At 46.1% G+C, this 21329-nt stretch overlaps 2 protein-coding genes and 1 long non-coding RNA gene across 6 annotated transcripts; 1 reads left to right on the top strand and 2 right to left on the bottom strand.

Moving 5' to 3' along the window:
• Positions 1–181: 181 nt before the first annotated feature.
• On the bottom strand, positions 182–13935 carry LOC138067812 (ephrin type-A receptor 1-like). Of its 4 annotated transcripts, none has more exons than XR_011142198.1 (10): positions 13141–13935; positions 12704–12774; positions 11408–11426; positions 10134–10201; positions 8977–9108; positions 5405–5599; positions 4616–4731; positions 3934–4087; positions 1760–3088; positions 182–1125 (listed from the first exon to the last, which is right to left on the bottom strand). XR_011142198.1 is itself a non-coding variant. In XM_068950247.1 (10 exons), exons 1-10 carry the CDS (start codon positions 13241–13243, stop codon positions 1081–1083), a joined length of 1071 nt encoding a protein of 356 aa, XP_068806348.1. In that variant the 5' UTR covers positions 13244–13935; the 3' UTR covers positions 182–1080. The 4 variants fall into 4 exon arrangements, 3 of the variants coding, with proteins under 3 accessions (XP_068806348.1, XP_068806346.1, XP_068806349.1); XM_068950247.1 differs by having other exon boundaries at positions 2921–3088; XM_068950245.1 differs by having other exon boundaries at positions 182–3088.
• On the top strand, positions 9102–14298 carry LOC138067813 (uncharacterized). Its single transcript, XR_011142199.1, has 2 exons — positions 9102–11649; positions 11916–14298. It is a non-coding gene; the product is annotated as an uncharacterized lncRNA (long non-coding RNA).
• On the bottom strand, positions 14079–21186 carry LOC104152654 (cytochrome P450 2H1-like). The gene is made up of 9 exons (XM_068950244.1): positions 20968–21186; positions 19136–19298; positions 18009–18158; positions 17394–17554; positions 16799–16975; positions 16174–16315; positions 15760–15947; positions 14955–15096; positions 14079–14715 (listed from the first exon to the last, which is right to left on the bottom strand). The coding sequence occupies exons 1-9, from the start codon at positions 21142–21144 to the stop codon at positions 14534–14536; spliced, it is 1482 nt and encodes a 493-aa protein (XP_068806345.1). The 5' UTR covers positions 21145–21186; the 3' UTR covers positions 14079–14533.
• Between the last annotated feature and the right edge of the window lie 143 nt (positions 21187–21329).

Here is a 21329-nt window from a genome sequence, read left to right as displayed (position 1 = left end):
GGATGGGTTTAACTCACCTAAAGACAAGGCTGAGAGGAAGAGGGAGACCGAATTGTAAATCTCCATCATGAAGTAGCTTTTTTTTTTTTTTTGATTTCCAGCTTTCATCCAAAACCATCAATAATATTTTGGGGAGGAAGAAAAACCACAAGTAAACCCTGTCTGCTACCACAGAGAGTGGTAGTGTTGTTTCAGTAAACAAAAGGACAGTTTTATTCCCAAAGGCCATGAACTCACATGTTAACATTGAAAGTGCTTTTTAAAGGTGAACTGAGAGTCTAGCAGAAGAGAGGTCCTTGCGGCACAGTCACTGAGATAGTTTACGGAGGTTCCTGGGTGGGCTGGGTTCCTGTCTACCAGAGACACATTCTCCTTACCAGGTGCGAAATAGTGTGGAAAAGTGTTTGGAAGCAGTGTTGTTATTAAGCAGCCCATTGAAAGGCTGGCAAGTGACACTGTGGCAAGGAAACTTGGGCAGGGCCCTCTATGTTAACCGATACTATGCTGTTATGAGAAATGAACAACTCCTGCTGCTTGGCTAGCTTGTTAATAATTTCTGATCAGGATGGAGGCGGTGGGAGAGAGGATGTCCTTTTACTCTTTGGTCCCACCAGTGACTGGGTGAGGTCATCAGGTTGCCCTGAGTGTTATGAGATCCTAGGGCTCTCCACTGGCTGGTGCTGGCTGTGCTGGGATTTTCTGCTGCCACCAGTCAGGGATTTGCAGAAGCCTAGCTCCTTACTTCCCCCCTCCACCCCTCGCTTTTTTTTTTTTTTTTTTTTTAAATGCCAGTTAATGCCAGTATCAATATACCGGTCAGGCTCCTTGAGAGTGGCTGGGCTCCTATCTATAACTCTTTTTGCCTCAAACTCATTAACCATCTCTCCCCATCTGTCCTTCCTGGAGAAATAAAGAGCCTTCTCTGCTAACAGCTGGACCTGGGGGACATCACCATGGCCTGATATGCTGTCTGCGGCCTGCGGGAGATCAGGGTCAGACTCTGAAACGGTGTTGTAAACATGGCTGTAGGAGTCCTCTGTGGCTTCACTGCTGAAGTAAGCAGAGTCGTAGTCGTTGGTGTCAGCAGTAGGAGGCATTGGTGCGAGCCTGGCAGCCTTGCAGTCCCTTCGGAGACAGAAGGAGAGAAAGAAGTGCTAGTGCTGCTGGGGTATGCTGTGGCTAAGAATTCGCTCTGTTCTTCTAGAAACATGCAAAATCTTTTAAAAGGTACATCTCTACTGGACTCACGGCCAGCTCCCATCTTTACTGAGCGTCGGAAGCAGTCGTCTCCCCGCTGCTCGCATGGAGCACCACGTGATTTCCCCTCGTTTTGGGGTGATTTCCCCTCGGTTTGGGAAGCCGCGGGACTCCCTGGAACAACTGTGTGTTACGTGCTGCCATGGTGTCGTTTCAGTGGCAGCATGCTGCTGGGCTGCCAGTGGGTGTCATGCACAGCACACTATAATATGAAGCTGAGCTAATCAGAGACCTCACCCCGACAACCTTACGCTGTAATTTTTAGCTCAGCGCTTCTTTTTTCAGAGCAGGGATGTTCTGCTGCAACAAGGCTCTATTTCAGCTTTCCATACCCTGCATTCAGGTTTTAGGAGACATTTTCCATGAAATACGCAGGTAGAGACAAGCAAACATTTTCCCGATTGCTGTCTGTCAAGTTAAAGACTTCCTCAAGCAAGCAGCTCTGCAGGGCAGCAGGACTGTGCTTCATGCCCATGCCTTGGAGATTCGTGCTGAGACTTACCGTATTTTAGCATTTGAGAACCGTTAGTGAAGACACTTAGGGACTCTTTATAAGGAGACAAAATCTATTTCCTGTTGAAGTGAAGGGCAGAATTCCCAGTGATGCTGTGGAGACCAGGGCTTGGTGCAAGAGAGAGAAGTGATTTCCCCTTTGGAGATGTGTGTTCTGCTGCGATCTGGTGAGCTAGCAAGTGGAGGAGGCAGGCACTTGTTCTTCTGCTGCCTTAGCATTATTTGCACGTACGCTAACAGGAAACAACCTGAACTTCCCAGGAAGCAAGTCTCTGTGCCCTGGGGAATTTGGTTAAGGCATATGCAGCAAATGGAGAGGTTCCAGAGCAACTTCTCTGATTATGGAGTATTAACAACTCCATTATTATATTATTGGTAGCTGAACAACTTTCCTGCTGCTCTTCTCTCTCCTGCCAGGAGTTTGGAATAAACCTCAGGCAGATAACCTGAGAAGCCTCCATCCGAGTGTTTTTCTAAAGTTTAGAAACCAAAGTTCTCAAAGTTCCCCAGAGTGCACTGGGGTTGTGCACCTAGTATGGCACAGCCCTCCCTCCACACTGGGCCCGCTCCAACAAGGCAAGGCGTAAGCGAAGGTCTCTGCAAGCCAGGCTCCCAGCTTGCTGCTCTCCTGCTGCAACGCTGGGTCTTTGTGACACAGCACAGCAGTACCTGAGGGAAGTGTAAGTGAATCTGCTTTCCTACTGCAAGCAATCACCACAGCAATTCATAGCTCTGTGCTGGACGTTTTATCCTGCTGAGACGTTGTGCGTGCTGCAGAAGACCCATGGGTCTTGATAAGGCACAAAAGAATGTGCTGAAATGGTTCTATCACAGGCTGGCAAAAGGCTGCTCTAGTCATGCCCCTCCCGTTATCTAAAACGTCAGCCAAAGCACAGAAGGGCACTTAGGTAAAAGTGTCTCCCTCTCCTCTTCACCCCCTGCACCCGGATACGTCAGCCCTTTAGCAAGACAATTATTCCCACAAAAAAAAACGGTGTTGGCCTTGCTTGAGTCTGTGAGCTAAAGGCTCACAGGGAGGCTTCCCTGGGGTAAGAGCAACCCCTATGGACACTACTTACCACTTACCAGGGGAACTGAACGTCCCGTTATGAGGCTGCACAAGAAGGGAGTGCAAGTGCGCGCTATTTACCTGACTGCTTGTTTTTCTGCTTTGATCACCTCTAATATGGCCGAGAATGCACCCAGGTCGCTTGGTGGGATTGTGATTCCAACAGGCCTTCATGCACCCAATCAGTCCGGCGAGCTTTGGAAAGCCAAAATCACCAGGGATATTTCCCAACTCCGTGAATTTTAGAACCTGTTGTTGTTTAGCCAGACAACAAAACCAGTGCCACATTAGCTTTCTGAGAACCGGTGCCTGGATGCACGTTTTGCCCTGCCACAGACTCACTAGTACAAAAGAAAAGGTGCAAGCTTGCACTGTTGTTGCATCATCATTGCATAACAAACAGTAATTTTTATGTTACTAATTGAAGTTAGTAGCAACAAATAACTCCCTGAGAAGAGCTTAGAAAGCCAGGTTTTGTAGAGCTCTCTGGTATGTGAATTCTCTAGCAACATGCTTGAGTTTACACTGCAATCTTTTATCACTGGGGGCCTTAATCTGGGTCTTTTCCCTCTGCAGAAGGAGCCTATTTCCAAAAATGTTGCACTGAGATTAGCACTCATCCATCACATCTGCTCAACAAGTTGAAAAGTTCCTGTAGTGGAAGAAGGGACCAAGGCGCGGACAGACAGATGGACAGAGACAGCCATAGCGTAAGCAGTAAGTCTCGTGCCCTAAGAAAACTGAGCTAAGTGCATAAGTGGGGAAGGAGAGAGGTTCCCACGAAGGCTGAGTCCAGCTTTCGTAAGGGAAAGCATAGGTGAACAGAAGAGCAGATTGTGGGGAAAATAATATACTTTCCTAAGAAGGGAGGCCCATAACCAGCATTGCCATTCAAACATTCAATTCAAATATTGACAGAATTATGGAGGAAGCAATGACCCACAGATAAATGGCAACATCCACACTTGGGAGGCTTTTCTTTCCACATGTGAAGGAAAAAAAACTGGAAGATGGGTCCTCCCCTCCCTAGCAACGCCAGCGTTAGAGAGAAGCTGCTATTGAGTTGCCCCAAAATATACCCTTACCATCCTTACCTCCCTGCTGTTCAGTGAGTGGAAAGGTTTCAGTGGCTGGAACACGTGCAGATTGGTCAACTGTGCCGTTAAAGCTTCCCATATCACAATCCCAAAACTAAAGACATCTGACGCTCGGGAATAGAGCCCGTCATTTCTCACCTCTGGCGCAGCCCTATTGAAGAAATGAGCAGGTTATTAGTCTAATATGTTTCTATATACTAGAGAGCTGGGGAGCAAGGCAAAGCAGAGGGGTCCATGTCACTGTGGATCAAGAGACTTGAGTTCACGCTTTGTATTAGTGGCTACAGCTAAGTGACTAAGTAAGAGAAGAGGAATGGGGAGCAATGGTGCATCGTGGAACAACACATAGCTAAGCTATCAAAGGGAAAGGGGGCACAAGCCACAACAGCAATTTTTCCCTCATTAAGTTTTGGGAGTATTCAATTTTTGCCAGGACAAAAAGCCAGAAGAAAGCTTACCTGAAACAAAAGAGCTGCTGTTTGGCCTCACACAAGGTAGAACATGAAGAACACTTAAAAGAAAAACTCTGCCTTTTCCCCATTTTCCACAGGATCCATAAGGAGAACATGGATGTTGTGAAACAAGGTGGTGGTTAAAGATGTGAGTGAACGGGACGGAGTTTGTGGTGGGAAAAAGGAGCAGAAAAGAAAGGGGGAGTAAAAAGTAACAATGCACTTACCACTTGGCTGCATCAGCTGGCATAACTTTGCGCACACAGGGCTCAAAGAGGTTGTCATCTGTCCCTGGATGTGGCAGACAGACTGCTCTTCCCCACCGACCAACTTTTGCCATCACCTTTCAAGAGACAAAGGAAGGTGAGGGGGGATATCGATCCACAACATTTATCTACTCTTCAGCAAGACTTCTACGGTTATAATGGTGCAGACTGTGCCAGAAAGGTCCCTGTTCATTTGCATCCTGTCTTGGACAGCAGCCAGCACCTATGAATTACAGTTCAGGGATGAGTAATGATGGGACGACCTGTCCTTGACGCTCCTCTAAAGTCACCTTTTAAAAGTTAGGATAGCCAGTATAAGCTTGTTAATACAGTCTTCTTCACAGGACAGTGTTGAGCACTGCCAGAAAACAATTAGATGCCTCTGTCCCGAACGCCTGTCTTTGGATAGGCTAGGCTAGGATTACTCTCTTTCTGGCAGTGACCTCCCTCTTTGCACTACTACCAGATTAAAAAAAAAAAAAATAAACTATTTTTTTGCAAACCTCCCCTTTGTGGTGGAACTACAAATGCATCATATGGCATGTGACAAACAGCCAATGTCTGTAATGCTGCGCTCCTTAGCTCCCCTCTCTGCACTTCTCGGTTCATCTACCCAGGACTGACTTTGTACAGAGATCCAGTGGGGTATAAGTGGATTGTGGTTCCAAGCAGCAGTGGGCCAAGCAGAGGTAGGACAAGAAGCTAGGGAATGATCTGAAACACGAGCAAGTAAGTATGAAGCACAAATACCTCTGGGCAATCGTAACCAGAATCAATGTAAATGTAATTGCACTGCAGGTCGCAGTGTATGATCCTTCTGGAATGAAGATATGCCATGGCAGAAGCAACCTGCTCCAGGCAAGCGAGAAGCTTGCCATCGTCCATGCTAGGACTTGCAGCAACCTGCATTAGGGACGTCCTGTGGCCACCGAGAGGCTGGGAGATCTGCAAAAGGGAGACATCAGAAGATTAGAGAGAGGACTCACAGGACAAAGGCTTGCTAACAAATCATCACAAGCAAAGCAGAGCTCTGCCTCCACATGCAGCCCCCTCCCAGTAACTTCCCATCCTCCAGGAGGGAACAGTAGGATGCTGCATTTTTCCCTGGATGTGGTTTACCTGCCTTGCACACAGGCGTGCTGTGCAGAGGTTCCCACGCTAGTTCTGAATAAGCAGCGGGCAGAGCCAGCACCCCTGCAGCGGGCGAACACACACATCTTGGAGCACAACTAGCCCGTCCGCGTTCAGCAAAGAGTGTTTAGCATGGTGTAGCCGGCATGATATTTCACCCTCGCCTGATGGGACTGATTAGATCTGGGAGTTCAAAATCGCATCCTCCCCAGACGCCACAAACAGTAATACAGAAATCACAAATATATACTGTGGCAGTGCTTGACCACGGCGCTACCTTGCAAAGGACAGGGAAGATACAAACTGAGGCAAGGTCTCTGACCCCCAGAGCTTACGGTCCATTGACTGCAAAACAGCCCCTTTGTTCAACTCTTCATTCACATCAGTAAACTACCGTGCAGCTCTTTCAGTCTCTCCGTGGGCTAAAAGTCTTGTAAAACACTTTACAGCCTCTCAGTGGAAACCGTTAGCAGGTTCCTCTGCTGCTGGTCAGCTCTTTGGAATACAGAGAGGGAAGAAGTAGCCGAGCAGCATTACCATGAAGCGCTTCCTACAGACAGTTACAGCTACATGGTGATTTCCCTGCTCCAGGAAGGAATCAGTGTGAGGAAATCTGCAAAGATAATAATCTCTTTCCCCTTTTGACTGAGTGAGAAGGCGGCTCCTCTTTTATATCGCCCAGGACCCCAGGTCAAGACATGACAAACCCAGACCCCAGGTAATGTGGCAAAGAAAGCCTTTCTACAGAGAAAGGACTCTTTACTCCACTACACTGGCATAAGCATGCAGAACGTCTCTTGAATTCAGGAGAATCACTCCAGATTAACAGGGCAATGAGTTAGGGCAGAATTATCCAGTAATGCCTTCATCGTCTCCTAAAAGACCTCTCCAAGGTATGACCACTGATTTTTGACAGCCCCAGGGAAAGTATGGTCTCTCATCTGGCTCTACGCTGATTATGAAAGTTAATTTATTAGAGAGAAACAAGCCCATTGATCATAGGTGGAAAACCATTCTGCTATGGGGTTAAACCTTCACCTCCCTTGCTCGAGCACTCACAGAGACTCAGAAGCTCCCTAATACCTCGGCGAATATTTATTCCCTTTTCGAGGTCTCCATCTCTGTTTTCAGAGAGAAGGAAAATGCCTGGCAGAACCTTTCTCTGCCTGCTTTGCTCCAATTGAGCGCTTTCACACGCGGGATCTGCACACGCCCACCAGCCTTTTCAACAGGAACAAACTCTTACACTTCACGCTTCTCAAACCCTCATTTCTCTGCCACCATACACGCTTGCCGCCACCACCAAACCCACACAAAGGCAGTGGCAGAAGTTTGCCCTTGTGAAGTGTTAAGAGATGCAGGTAGAGGCAGAGGTTAGGGACTGAATGGTTGGTGACACGATATGCCTGAGAGCGCTCCACAGTGGCTGAACTTGGGATAGACCTGGAGGCCCTGCACCGATCCCTCTGTTTCAGGACCGCATCGCTGCTGCTGCAGGACTGTTTTTATCATCTCCTCATGCTAACTAACTCCAGAAGCGGCTGCTCCATGGTTCTCTGATGTTTCTGTCAAGGCTGAGAAAGAGAGAGTCTTCCGTGTGATTGTACCTTGAGGAAATGCTGGGGACAATTCCAGCAAATGTCAACGTATTTCATGACCTCAGGGAATGAGGAGTCAATTTGTTTCCTCAGGAAACAAAAAATACTGCATCGTGCCCGAGGAACGGGAATGCCATCTAAACAAAATGATTCAGTGGCTTAATACTGATAACCGTAGAATGAGAGAGCATAACGATCTGGTAACTCAGTCAAGCAAAGCCGTGCCTGCGGGGTTCTATGCGGAAAAATCACTGTACTAAGGGAACGCTAGGCCACGGTCTAGGCCAAATCATAAGCTTCTTCTGGGAACACTGACTCTGAGCTCAGAGCCGACCTAAAGGGAAGTCAGAGCGGCAGGGATGGACCACTCCATGACTTGCTGAGATGTAAAGAAGGGAGACCTTGGTGCTGCGAGCAGTAAAACTCTGTCAAGGAGGACAATCCCATCCCATCCAGATGCTTACACGTGCTCTCCTGGAAATACCGTAGCAGGAGGCCAGAGCATTCCCTTCACCTTTACAGGCAGTAAAGATGTACAGTGTTGGCAGAGGGCGAGAAACATTTCTAAAAAGTGTTTAAGGCCATTAAGGCGATCCTGCGACGGATCAGCAGAGGGCACCAGACACAGTAGCAGCACCTGACTTCTTCAGAGCCCCGGGCTAGCCCTGGCAAGGGAGAGTCCCCTCCGCCCTGCAAGGTCCCTCGCAGGCTCCCTGCTGGGCTCTCTGCTACGCTGGTTGCCTTCTCCTCAAAGCCTCTCAGCTTTGGCTCCTACCTTCCTTCCAGTTCCACTCTTTCCTCAGGATATTCAGCCTGCCTCTTCCTTGTGTGAGCCTGTCAACATCTCACCCGCACTGGGGCCGTTTTTAGGCAAAACTATCAACGCTTGTGCTTGGAGCCCCTTTGGCACCACCCCTCCTTCTGTCACGAGCCAGCTGAAGGAGCCCCGCTCACAGTTCATCTCCCTGCCTCTCCCCTGCCTTGAAGGACCTCCCCAGAGATGTGCCTACAGTGCCCACAGCCTACGCTCCAGTGGTGCCATCACCCCCCTCCTGCCCCAAACAACGAGCCACACCTGAAATTTGAGAGGTCACTGCTCCTGTGATTCATACTGTCCTCAATCTGTCACAAGGCACTCTAAAAAAACTCCAGTTTCACCATATTGCAATGAAGAAAGAGTTTCTCTTTCCTAGCCCTCCTGATCACCTCCCCGCATGCAGCGGACTACCTCAGCACGATCACGAGGCTACATCCAAACCACACCTCTTTCCACCTGAAACAAGCTGCCTTAGGTGAATACAAGAAAACAGTAGTGACACCCTGCGGATGACCCATAGTATGAAAGGCATAAGACCCACATTCACGTCAGATTTCCTTCCTGTTTTTTTTCACTGACTCACCAGTCCAGACTCTCAAAAACCAAAGCTGTCCTGCAGCTGCATCTTATCTGCCCTCCCTTATCTCCTCTGCATGCCTGCACACGCAATAGTCACCCGCCAGCCCTCCACGTGCGGGAGCCAGGCCACAGCCACTGCTCCCTTGGTGACACAGAGCCACAGCAAGGCTCTCTCAAACCGTTCCTGCTGCACTCACCAGTGTGGTGGTCATGGGGAAGTAATTTGTGATTTCTTTTACCGGTAGTATATACTCATGGTCTAACACATGCAGGGCTGTCTTGGTCATACGGTTCATTCTGAATGACATCAACTCACATAAGCAACCATCCTGCAAGAGAACCTGCAAATTAACTGCCAGTATCCTCTTTGGCAGCAATATGCCAGCCTCTTTATGGAGAAAATGATGGAATTTGGGTCTTACCTGTTATGGTAAGAAAGAGCCAATTTCTTCTCTTAACAGCTTCAGGGAAACCCCACTGACTTGAAAGGAGTCACTGAAGAATTACAGACTTTGTAATGGAAAAAGTTGCCCTGCCTGGCCTTATCCATTTAACTAGCCTTTTTAAACAACTGTTAAGTTTTGAAGAGCAAAAGAATAGTCTGATGGTTTAACTTCATTGACATTTAGAAGAAACAAGTGACGTTTCCCAACTTCAAACACCCCAAGATTTGAGAAGCCAGAAACAAATATCCAAAATTTACTCTGAAATTTTGTTGGCCTGAAGAGTTTTGGCTTTGAAGAGACCGTTTGTTACTCACACGAAACATGATGCTTATAGAAAACTCAGTCTTGTGTTTTTGGTCAGCAAATTTACCCATAAAGGAAATGTTCATATTGAAAGTCCTAGAGACAGAAAAACTTTGGCAGGCCAAGCCATACCAAAAGCACTAAAAAAAAGAAATCGTAAAGAAGTCTCACATAAAAGCTACAAATATCTAAGTTTCTCCATCACGTTTCTTTCCCAGCTGTTGAGGCATTTTGGTTTACTACTCCGGTTCCTCTTAAACTGACTCCTCCAAGTAAAGTGTGCATTTATAATACATGATGACGCCACAAAGAACTAATGTGTTTTTTTCACTTGACTTTCTCTTCAGCACAGACAATGAATTTTTGCTTGTCTGAACTGCCTGCATAACCTTGAAAGATTCAGCCAGGTTGAGTTCAAAAACTGCCACTGATAATAAATCTATCACAAGTCGTTATTTCTTATCTGAATGTGTCTAGCTGGTGTCTCTAGCTACTGTCTCTTCACATAATTTTGACTGTAAAATTTAAGTATTTCTATTGATAAAGCAGATAAAGGTTGCATTGCTAGGAGAGATGAAGTGATAACTAAGAAACCAAAGCATTACCTTCCACTCAACACTGTCTTCGCACGTGCCTGGAAATACATTTGGTGGATCACTCTCTTTGAAGTTGCCTGAAGAAACAACAAGAAAAAAATGCAGGGAAGCCTATTTCTCCTCCCATGTACATCGGATATATGTTGAGGTGGCTGCATTTATGCCTGGCAAGTTGCTCCTTGTTTACCCCTGCCTAAGGAAGATTTGTATCAGGCCTTCTGTTTTTAAAGAAGGAGTGTTTAGCACCTTCCTCTGTGGCTGAGTCTTGCAGTCTCTTCACCAGAATATGCTTTTACATAACATGGCTCCTCAGGGAAGTAACTTGTGTAGAATAACCGCACACCAAGAGAACAAGTTTCCTCCGCTCCACGGGGCTGCCATTTTCAGCACAGCATGTTCTGCCAGCCAAAAGTGAAGGAAAAGGAAAACCGGGAAACCAAACCCCTGCACATTTCAGCATTTTAACCCTCTGTTAGTATAACATGTTTAATGACCTGCCTGCCCTCCTGCACTCTACATCACCACAGACCACACGTGCTCATGTTCATTTCTGAGCCTCTCCAAAATCAGTGAAAGAAGTCAGAGATGCTGATCCTGAAAGGCCGTCCATTCCAGGGACACTGCAAGTGCAGTGTGGTTGCACTGTGCGCCTCTGAAAGCAGCTGAACCAGTGAGATTTCTTCCCCTGAGACAGCAACCTGCTTGTGACACCATTTATTTCTGAAGCCTCACAAGATTTTGGTGTTTATGAAGCCTTGAATTCTTGAGGTTCTCCTGTGACCTGTACCCAGCCCCACTGAGCCTCCTTTGGCAGTTTCCCTCACGCTTGGCTAACTGGTGAAGCGCAGGCTCCCCTTTCAGGAGTGATAACATCCGTTCTGGGAGGTTTTACAGCTAAGCTGTCAGACCCAAGCTGCAACGTCATCCAAAACTGATCCCAGCTTTGGGCAAGCTACTAACTTATCCCCATGCTTGTGTTTCTGGATCTCCATCTGTAGAGAAACTCTGAGAAATCTCATGGAAAGACCTTTTCTCATTAGATGCTTGGACCGATTCACACATCTGAATATGATCCCAACCTGATGCTGATTTCAGCAGAGCCTCTAAACCTTGTGGGGCTTACACAAATGCAGTCCAACCCGCCCTGTCACTGCTCTCCCACTTCTAGTACGTGTATTTTGCAAGACCTCCTACATCCTCCTATTATTACATATGTTGATTTCCTCTTGAGACACAAGTGCTGTTAAGAAAGTTTTCTTGCTACAGACATATCTCATTCATACCTTTGCTGTCAACGTAGCCCTGGAAGACAGAAGGGAGAAGAAAACATAATTAAATGTTGAGTTATCGTCTCTGCTTCTTTCCTTCTAGGCAGACAGAGCTACCATTACCCCGAGACTTAATAATGCCAGGAAAGCCAGGAGATGGCAGTGCAGATCCTGGGAAGGAGAGGCTTCCAGATGACCTTTCATCCCCCAAACAAGAAAAGCCTGCTGCAAAATGCTGTCGCTACAATACCATGAATGTAAGAAAACAGCCCAGGATTAAGGAGGCGTAAATTCATTGCTTTTAGGTTAAAATTTGCACTAGAAATGTTAAAATACATTTTTCTTCATGTCTGGAGCCATCCTGGCTTTGCTGAGTCCACTTATCAAGTCTGTTAAACGGGTGCTTTTATTTTGGGCCAAGCGCAGCGGTCAAGATTCACACTGAAAATAAGACAATACTCAATTGCATCCCATAAAGAGATTTGGACTAGCAAGTCTGCCTCTGATCTTTTTTCTCCCACAGGGTCAGAGAAGCCAGATCTGACTGTCTGAGGCCTGGCCAGACTCAGCATGCCTGCCTTTTGAGGTTCAGCAGTGACGAGGCAAGCTCAGGAAAAGGCCAGACTTTTCAAAACTTAACATAAACGCTGTGTGAGCCCTGATGATCAGGTTATCGGACCGGCTTTCTCTGAACGCGTATCTGGCACGAGGCAAGCATGCCTCGCAGATAGGTTGCCCTGTGGTCTGGCAGTCCGCTATGGTCTGGCGAGTGGGCTTTGCGCTCCTGCTGACCCCCAGTGCAACAGGAACGAAGCTGTTAACAGCAGGGACTCACAACACCGGAGAAGTTTGTTGCACCATGTTTTGCAGGTGCTCAAAACACAAGAGCTGGAGAAAAGCAGTGCAGCTGGGTTAGCACAGCCTTGTGCCCAAGCCCCCTCTCGGCCAGCCCAGGCTAGCAGCCACACAGCTGGAGCCCCTTCGGTGTGCGGGGTCGCATGAGCTCACATCTGCCCCCAAACTGCTTCGTAATGGCAACCTGGAGACTGTACAAGGCCTTGGAGAAAGGATAACGCCACAGGTTCGATTTTCCCTTCTCTTACACCCAGTCCTCCTTGGTCAGGCAGCTTCTGTGCGTGAAATTACCGTACAGAATAACAGAAAGCTACTTCTAGCTACGGACTGACCATTAGTCAGCTATAACGTGAGTGACAGCAGCCAGTGCCCAAGACACAATGCTCTAGGACATGCAAGAAGATATTGACAAAGTTGGCAGATCCAGAAAAGTTACTAAGCAGCACTGACAGTTACCCTTATGATATCTTCCTCGCAGATGGGAGAGAACTGACTCGTTATCTCATGCCGCTTGTCCAGACCCGACCCTAGAAAAAGAAGAGAAAGGCTGGAGTTTGTACTTGGTTCTACCCGCACCTTGAGGGCAGGAAGGGAGCTTCCTTTGCTGTCATGATGACAGAGAGCCTTGGAGGCAAACAAAAGGTGTGCCTTGTGGGCAAACAAAAGCTTATTCCTGGACTGAAGCAAAAAATCTGGTCAAGAACTGCAGGCCACAACCAAAAAATATTGCGTCGTAAATGGAAGTATCTAACAGCCATTCAAGTGACATGAAAGTCATCCATATGCTCCAGCAACCCCAGAGACCATGGCTGTTATCGCTGTTTCTCCAGCACAAACAAAACGACTCAGAGAATCTGCTGCCAAGTCTTCAGCAAGAGCAAGGTACTACTCACCTACTGGGATGTCTCTTGAAATGGATCCTGAAGCTGCAGCAGGTGGGGAGGCAAAGCAGTAGAGGGAAGAGGAATTGCATGTGACAGCTGTTAGTCTGCCCATGATGTTAGTCACTTCGTGTATGTGAGGAAGGTACTCAAATAATGTATTGAAAAGTGAATAAAGAGCTCTACAGACAAGCACCAGGTGGGGAAAGAGATGACTCCGCAGTGACCCGTGTAAAAGGATGATCTCAGTCTAGTTCGCACTGCCGATACAAATTGCAATAGTTAACGCTGAGTATGAAACGTACCTCTGCTGTATCTGTGCAGTTATGCTGAACTGGCTGGCCAGACCTGCCAGGAGCCTGTGCTGCACACCAGGTATATGCCGGCAGCCAAAAGCCTTAATTAACTTTGGAGTGAACGTTGATTAAGTTAAATATGGGTGTTTTCTAGTAGTGGCGTCAATATTGTTAAATGCCCAACAACACCTGAACAAGAGGCTGTAGCAGTGACCACCAGGCAGCAGAAACCACCAAGGGCATGTCCTCATGCTCTGAGTTAGCACCGTGAATAACTACAAGAAGCGTGTTGGCCCCTCCAAAGAGAGACAAATTCCTCTGTGAAGAGGACTCAAAACACTCCCAGCTGTGGAAACAGACCGATCCATCAGACTGTGCTTTGTAACCAGGGAATTGGACGAGAGGCTGGGAAATGTATTGCCTCCTGTCTTTCTGTGGGGCTGTTTCAGGCTGTTTCAGCCCACCCTACTCTCACATTGTCGTTTTTCAGGTCACAGACCAGCTCAGCCTTCAAGCCAGAAAACATTTCCTATAAATGAGTGAAATAAAATAGTCATGTATATGCAAGGCTGGGGAAACATTTGGGAGTCTAGGCTATGTGGAGGCAGGTTATCCACCAAAACCCCTTCATCTAGGATCTCAGAAAAACAACAGTCCAGTTTATTACTTTTTCTTTATTTTACAATATAAAGTGCAATTTCACAGACCTTTATTATAATCGTATAAGAGGGAAGCCATCTGTCTAGTCATCAGATAAACTCCATCCCTACCTCAAGCAATGTCTGGGAAAACCCTGTGGTACAACTGTCTGTTCCTGCTGTACTGAGAGGATCAGGTGGTACAGGCAGCAGAAGCAGGGCTCTCGGAGCACCAGCTCACATACCCTGCCATGTCAGGATGTCAGGAACCACATAGGGAGCTGGGTTAGGTGAGGTGGGCGTGGAGGAAAGCCTGTATAGTTTTGCCCTAGGGAGCTCTCTCCTCCCCTGTGCAACCACCTACTCTGTTTAGAGATGGATACATACAAACATTTTCTTCTTTTTAGTATGACAGTTATCTTGATAAAGAATCTAGCAAACAGTCTGAGTGTCTAAGCTGTCTTTACTTGTCTAACGTGGAAGAAAAGAGACCTCGTAAAGTCGGGGCATATTTGCAAGACTGCTGATTATTGGGGAAATGTCAATGTCCTTGCGATCCTTAACAGGTTTCAAAGTAAAATTCTGCAGGATGGCTGCAAAAAATATGAAGAGCTCCATCCGTGCCAGACCTTCTCCTGCACAGATGCGTTTTCCTGCAAGGAGAAATAAAGAAAAGTGAGGTGTTAGGGGAATATTTTGCTGGTAAGTTATTTTAATTACTGCTTAATGAAAGTTCAGACATCTCAGAATGAACAGGCATTTGGGGAAGTGAATGAATTAAATGGGGGGGCTCAGTGTCTAGAACAATATGAGAGTGCATGGTGGGCAAAGGCAGTTTGAAGGCTTCAGCCTCTCATGTCCTACTGCCTAGGATCTGAAATGGAGTACTTACCTGCAGAAAATGGCATGAAGTAGTCACTCTTTTTAAAGGTACCATTTGCATTTAAGAAATGGCCTGGGTCAAATTGTTCTGGATTTGGAAACTCCTTGCTGTCGTATAGGACAGATCTTAGCACAGGGAATATCATAGTGCCCTAAATTAGCAAAGAGAGGAGAAGAAAATTAGAACAGAGATAGTCTAAAGTAAAGTGGCATTGAGAATTTCCCTACGTGGACCCATTACATACAGCCTTCAATAAGAAGCAGTAAGACTAAAATTGAATGAGACAAACTAATAGAACTCCAAAAGAGCCATTGGGGAAAATCTTTTTTTCTGAGCAAGCAAAGAAGTTTAGGAATGGTTGAGTGAGATCAGCTGTACTTGTTTGTATCTAAGAGGTAACTGGCTACCTTTTTCATTGATGCAGTTCATTAAGAGGCAGGAATACTGACTCATAAAAGGAAACACAGGCCTAGACCATTGCCAGTCTTAGGGCATATTAACACCTCCAAAGGACCGTTAGTTTGCGGTATCTGCCTCCCTCCAAGTCTGAGACCTTAATTCTCAGCTTTCCCAGCTTTGAAATAATAGAAAGCACTATCTCCCTCTTCACACAGAGGAGGAAAGGCTCTTTTCGAATACAGGGGGCTGGAGTAGGTAACTTCTAGAAGCCCCTTCCAAACTAAATTATTCTTTGATTCTGTATCACATTTCAGTGTGGTTGGAAAGAAAATAAAATGCAACAAACAGAACACATCCTGGCTTTGTTCTCTTGGGGTAAGAGATTATGACCTTTCTCAGAGGCAGTGGAACTGACCTTGGGGATAAGATAGTCTCTGAACTTGGTGTCTTGGGTCACAGCATGTGGGACATTAAGTGGAAGGAAATCAATGAATCTCTGGATTTCATGGATCACAGCATCTGTGTATGGCATCTGGCTCCGATCTGCCATACAGGGGCTTCGGTCTCGGCCAATCACATGGTCAATCTCTTTGTGAATTTTCTCTGTTAGGAAATAAGTAAGTGTTGAATGGACAAGTCTCCCACCTCTTTGCGTAGGCCTGTCCTGTATGTACAGCAAAACTTGCTTTGGCACACATTCCATATTGTACTCCACGCGTTTCCTTAGTCAGGGGAACTTTGCCGCTTGTGATAATGACATGAGTTGTTCATGTTGTGATTCCATGACTTAATAAAAAAGTTTTCAGTTATTTATTCCCTTTTGTCTTACCTTCTATCTCTGGGTATTTCAGGAGAATCAAAAGCCCATATCTCAGTGAGTTGCTGGTTGTCCCTGTTCCAGCAAAGAACAAGTCAAGTGTGGTTCTGGTCAAGGTCTCAGTGGTGAATTCTGAATGCGCGTTCCCTTTTTCCTGGAGAAAGATTTGGCAAACTGTTTGAGTGCAAAGGCTAAGAAACTTGTTTGCAAAGGGAAGTCCTGCACCCATCACACATGTTTTTAGATACATCTAATGTCCTTTCAGAAATGCAACGTTCACTCTCCAGAACACCAGCAATTACAGTATTTTTGCTGAAAAATATTCTGATCCTTTTCTAATATGGGGGATTATGAACCTTTTTTAATATGGGGGGGAGCACTGACTGACTTCAACCAGATTGGTCTTCAGCTTTGCTAACTTTGGTTGGTGCTGCATGTCATTGTTAGTTCTGTGATTGTCTGTCTTAAAAATTCTTACTAAGACAATGGAGAGGACAGAGTAAAGGTGATGTGCCAAAAATACCGAATTTCCCTCTTTATTTGCAAAGGCAGAGTGCCCTGTCATGACTGTGAGAAGATGCTGGGATTCCAAACAGTGGTTTTCTTGTAATCTCAAAAGGTATCGCTGTTACACTACCTGTTCCATTTTGATAAGAAAAGCGTCAACAAAATCTCGAGGACAGGTGGGATCCAGAGATTCCTGGTGGGCCATTATGATTTCAGAAACAAATTTATCAACTGCTTCAATATTTTTCACCATTGTTTGATGAGGCCCAGGTAAGTGCTCCAGGACTCTTGGGAGGAAATTGTATAGCTGTAAAAATGAAAGGATGAAAAAGCACATTCTGGTTAATTTGGATGCAACAAAGTTTTCCCTTAACTGTGATTATGAAACTAGGACAGTTAAACCAGTTTGCAACAGTAGGTCTTTATTATTCAACTGGATTGCAATGCCTTTTAAAATCTTTATGGTGTCACTATATTGAAGGAAAGACTTCACTACGTTTTGGTTACTTTTACAGTGGCATCCTCCTTTGGACATACAATGGCAAATCCTTAAGGAAAAAAGTCTCAGGAACTGGTCACTTAACTGCCTTTTTGGCCTTCAAAAATCTTCTCCTACTTCAGGACAAACCACCCCAACAAAAAAACTAATTCCATAAATAAATATTCACTAATACAATATTATAATCATTCATAAATTTATTAACGTAATGAAACTTTGCACATACCTGTGTTTGTATAGAATTCTGGATCTTGTTATTTTCCTCTAGCAACTCAATTAAAGTCTGAAATTTTTTATCCTCATAATCGAACCGATCCCCAAAGACGATGGAGCAGATGATGTTGGAAACAGCATGGATTAGGAACTTGTTAGGGTTGAAGGGTCGTTCTGGAACAAAATCGGTATCTTGCATTCATCATGTCAATCCTTTGTTCCCTCCCCTGACACTACTGGGAAGTTTTGCATCCATTTAAGACCCAGAGTCCCTCAGTCCTTTGAGAGGATGATGAAGGGCTTATGCAATTTATTCTTCTCTGGTGAAACCAGTGGGGTTACCCTATGCCCTGCCCCCCAAAACAGCCTATAGTAGCCCCTGACCCCGTCAACCCCTCCCTAAGAACTCGGAGGTATTGTCTATTGTTCGGAAGACTGGACCAAAACCAAATGCCTGGAAATTAGTTATCCTGCCAGCCGCTTCTTCAAGACCCCCTTGGATCAGGGAGCAAAAACAGCAACCATATGCCCATTTCCTGGGTCATGCACCTGGTGAAGCATCTCCACACCCTTCACTATCACTGCAGACGTGCAGGCTGCCCTAGTAGCCACAAAGCTCATGTCCTACCACATGTGTTCTTGAGCCTCTCCACCAGAAAATGAGCTTCCTCCTGGATCCGGTCCTCAATGCTCTTCTTCCCCATCCCAAAATCACGCAGGGTAGTGAGGGCAAATCGTCGGAGCTGCTTCCACGTTTCCCCATTGCTAGTCACAATACCTGACATAGGAAGAAAAAACAGCGACTCCATGAAGAGACAGACTTTTTTCCCCCAGCAAGGGTTACGCAGTAAATTCTTGACATGCAAAGACTTCTTTCTGTGGGGTTCCACTGCAATTGCTATATGCCCCAAAACCCAACTTCTCTGCAGTTCTGGAGGTGGCGGATCTGATCCTTCTGATTGCAGCAGGTTGAATAAAGCACAAGTTTTCTTTGGTGAACAAGGGACAAAGGGAAGGAGGAGTATGAAGTAGTGTGTGAAAAGGGTACTTGGGATGGTATTCCTCATTATTGGATGCCACAGGCTTTCTCTAAGAGCGCGGCGCTGAAATAATCACTACGAGAAAGAGCTGTTTGCTTGTTGTGGAGACTAAATGACACTGAGAGTGAGGCTGGATGGAAATCCTGGGGATCCCGGTTTCTCTCTTGCTTTCTAGCCTTCTGTCGTCTTCATACCATGTAACCTGTAGTACACCCTGGAGTAGCCGTTTACTTGGATAAACACCATACTGGGAACTGCCCTGCTGAATGAGCCCAGGGCTTAATCTTGAATGAGGCTTTTACTGGCACAGCCCGTGCTTTGGAACTTGACTCTTGCTGATTCCTTAGCTGACTGTGCATTGCTAAAATTTTCAGAGATGGAAGAGTGAAAGCAAGATCTTAAAGGCATACCTCATGATGAAAATTTTTGTCCACAATTTGAAGACTGCTGAAAATACAAGGAACTCCGTGAAGCCAGCCTAGGGCCTTAAACAGCTTTAGTGTGAGTGTGTGTATGGAGTTCCCATTTACTCAAGGATCCAAGAGTAAATGGGAGAGAGTTGGGCTGTTTATCTTTCATTCCTCATTTTTATGCCTGACAGTAGTAAATGAAATCCCCCCCCCCCCACACACACTGCCTCCTTCACTGCCTTCTCAGCTGTTTCCTGAAGCACTGAAAGCATCAGCTCTGCATGCTGAGATTACTAGGAACATACCTGTGCCCTGGAAGAGTTTGTCAAGCAGTGGTAGAGTGCCTCTTCCACTGAACTCATCTGCCTGATCAATCAGAGCTTCTTTCACAGCATCATAGCCATACAGCACCACAACCTCTTTTGGGCCTAAATGTATTTTGAAGACAGGACCATACTTCTTGCTGAGCTGTAGGAAAGAACACAAAGAACAGCACATCTGAATGTCAATCAAGCAAAAAGAACTTCATAGCAAAGAGGTCTGATGAGTGGTGTGCCATCGCCCAGCACTGTTAAGACACAGCATTGATTAGCAGCAGTGTAAAGGTAAAGACCTTTGAACCATGAATTACAGCCAGGGGAAGAGGGAACAATCATACAAAAAGTAGGTCGCATGACTGGAAAGAACGAGGTGTCAGGTCCAAATTCCACAAAAAGAAATGATTCTTCACAAGGCCTGCAGGGCAGTCTGGAACTCCTTGCTACAGGGTGGATACCAACAGTTTACACAGGCTCAAAAAGCAGTTACACATGGTCATGGAAGTGCAGGAAGAGCCTTCACACACAAACACACCACGCTTGTCTCTAAAAGCTCCTGGGCCACAGGTCTCTGGAAACTGGAAGAGTATACCAAGGAAGAGTCTCTGACTCCTTGTGCTAGTCCCGTACGCTTTCCCAGGCATCTGCTTTTGGTTTACAGTTGCAGAAAAGGACATGGACTTTTGGTCTGGCCTAGAACACCTTTTCTCATGTTCAGTCTTTAAGAGCAAGCTAGATGAAGTCCTATTTTTTACGGTAGGAAACTGCATAACCTAGCGCTCTAAAATAAAGCCGGATGCGCTCATGACTCTCAACATTCACAAGCACTGAGGCAAAAAGGAGCTCATATGTGCATGTATGTGTGTTTGATGATGCACACAGTGAGGCAGCCACCACTACTGCATTTTTGCGCTGAAGAAGTGAATGCTCTGAAGCAGCTTTGTCAGCCCTAGCACTTCATACAAAGGGTCTTTTTTCTTTTTTAACCTCTGGAAACATTTGTGGATCCCACACCACTGTGACAGACAAAATGGCTGTTCTCTTATGCACCAATCCGTAGAACTGCTTAACAATGTCCGGGCTGGAGGCACACAGGCATTGTACTGCCAAAGTTGGGCTTATGCTCTGCTCAGCAGAACCTCACTCACTGTTAAGGGTGTGTGAGAGAAGAGTTGGAGTAAATACAGGCTCAGGCATACTTAATCTACAAGGGTTTCTTTTTTAGCAGTGCCCAGCACGCCCACCTCTCAGCTCTCCACAGACACTATTGTTTGCGGATCGACGCTTGACGCTTCCGGTGTAAAGTTGCCATGTGGAGGCAGATAACTGAAGGCTGAACAATAGAGGCTGAAGTAGATTGCTGACAATGGTACTGAAAAGCCGCCTCTTACCTGACCTGTTGACCAGTGCAGCTATGTTACCACTTGACCCTTCCCCTCTCCAAGTAGTCATGCTTAGCAAAATACTGCAGTACCACCGTGCTCCACGCTACTGGTAAAACTTGTGGATTTGCTGGGCCTGTAGGTGAAGCCTAGAGCTTCTCAGCTGGTCTAATTTCCCAGGGGTATTGGGATTTGCCCCTGAGGGTTTTCACCGTGAGGTCAGCAGAGCACTCATTGTTACTCTGATTATTATAATAGACAGTATAGAGATTTCAGAAGCACGTATTTCTGAGAAAGCTTTTGTTTCTGTTTTGAGTCCGACTTTTGGTCAATGCAGCTTTGACATTGTCTGGTGAATTAAGCTGAGAGCCCATCTGCACTGGACTTCGTTTTAAGTACAACGGAGACAACAGGGGAAGGAAAGAGACAATCCCTTACCTCCTCCAGGCTTTGCGGCAAGTTTCGCGGGTTCAGCTGGAGCATGTTTCCAACGAACGGGAGTGTCAAAGGACCAGGAGGCTGCTTCCCTGTGCGAGATTTACTTCTCCATGCTGAAAAGAGAAGGCATGAGAAACAAGTCATTAAGAAAATAGTGGTCATTCCCAGGGGCTCCATGGCAGGCCAAAGAAAAGCTGTCGCGTTTCAGAAGAAGCTGAAGTTGGACCTGCCAGTCCATTTTTATATATATGCTCTAGCACTGAAGCACATGAAAAAAACAGCCAATGGCACCTCTCTGTTCCCGAAGAGATAGGAGATTACTTATTAATCTGCACGAGATAAAAGTGAACAAATTAGGAATG

This window comes from Struthio camelus, chromosome 7 (assembly GCF_040807025.1).
Source record: "Struthio camelus isolate bStrCam1 chromosome 7, bStrCam1.hap1, whole genome shotgun sequence".
Classification (NCBI taxonomy): Eukaryota; Metazoa; Chordata; class Aves; order Struthioniformes; family Struthionidae; genus Struthio; species Struthio camelus.
This window is presented reverse-complemented; position numbering and strand designations above follow the sequence as displayed.

What these genes read in the sequence shown, in the direction of transcription:
- LOC104152654 (XM_068950244.1), bottom strand. Translation starts at nt 21,144, where the DNA reads ATGGAGCCCCTGGGAATGACCACTATTTTCTTAATGACTTGTTTCTCA. An exon ending in TGCCGCAAAGCCTGGAGGAG is followed by an intron (nt 19,299 to 20,967) that starts GTAAGGGATTGT and finishes TCTTTCCTACAG; the next exon opens with CTCAGCAAGAAGTATGGTCC. An exon ending in GAGGCTCAAGAACACATGTG is followed by an intron (nt 17,555 to 18,008) that starts GTAGGACATGAG and finishes ATTTTGTTCCAG; the next exon opens with AACGACCCTTCAACCCTAAC.
- LOC138067812 (XM_068950245.1), bottom strand. Translation starts at nt 13,243, where the DNA reads ATGGGCAGACTAACAGCTGTCACATGCAATTCCTCTTCCCTCTACTGC. An exon ending in CCAGCTGATGCAGCCAAGTG is followed by an intron (nt 4,088 to 4,615) that starts GTAAGTGCATTG and finishes TTTCTTCAATAG; the next exon opens with GGCTGCGCCAGAGGTGAGAA. An exon ending in ACTCACTGAACAGCAGGGAG is followed by an intron (nt 3,089 to 3,933) that starts GTAAGGATGGTA and finishes AAACAACAACAG; the next exon opens with GTTCTAAAATTCACGGAGTT.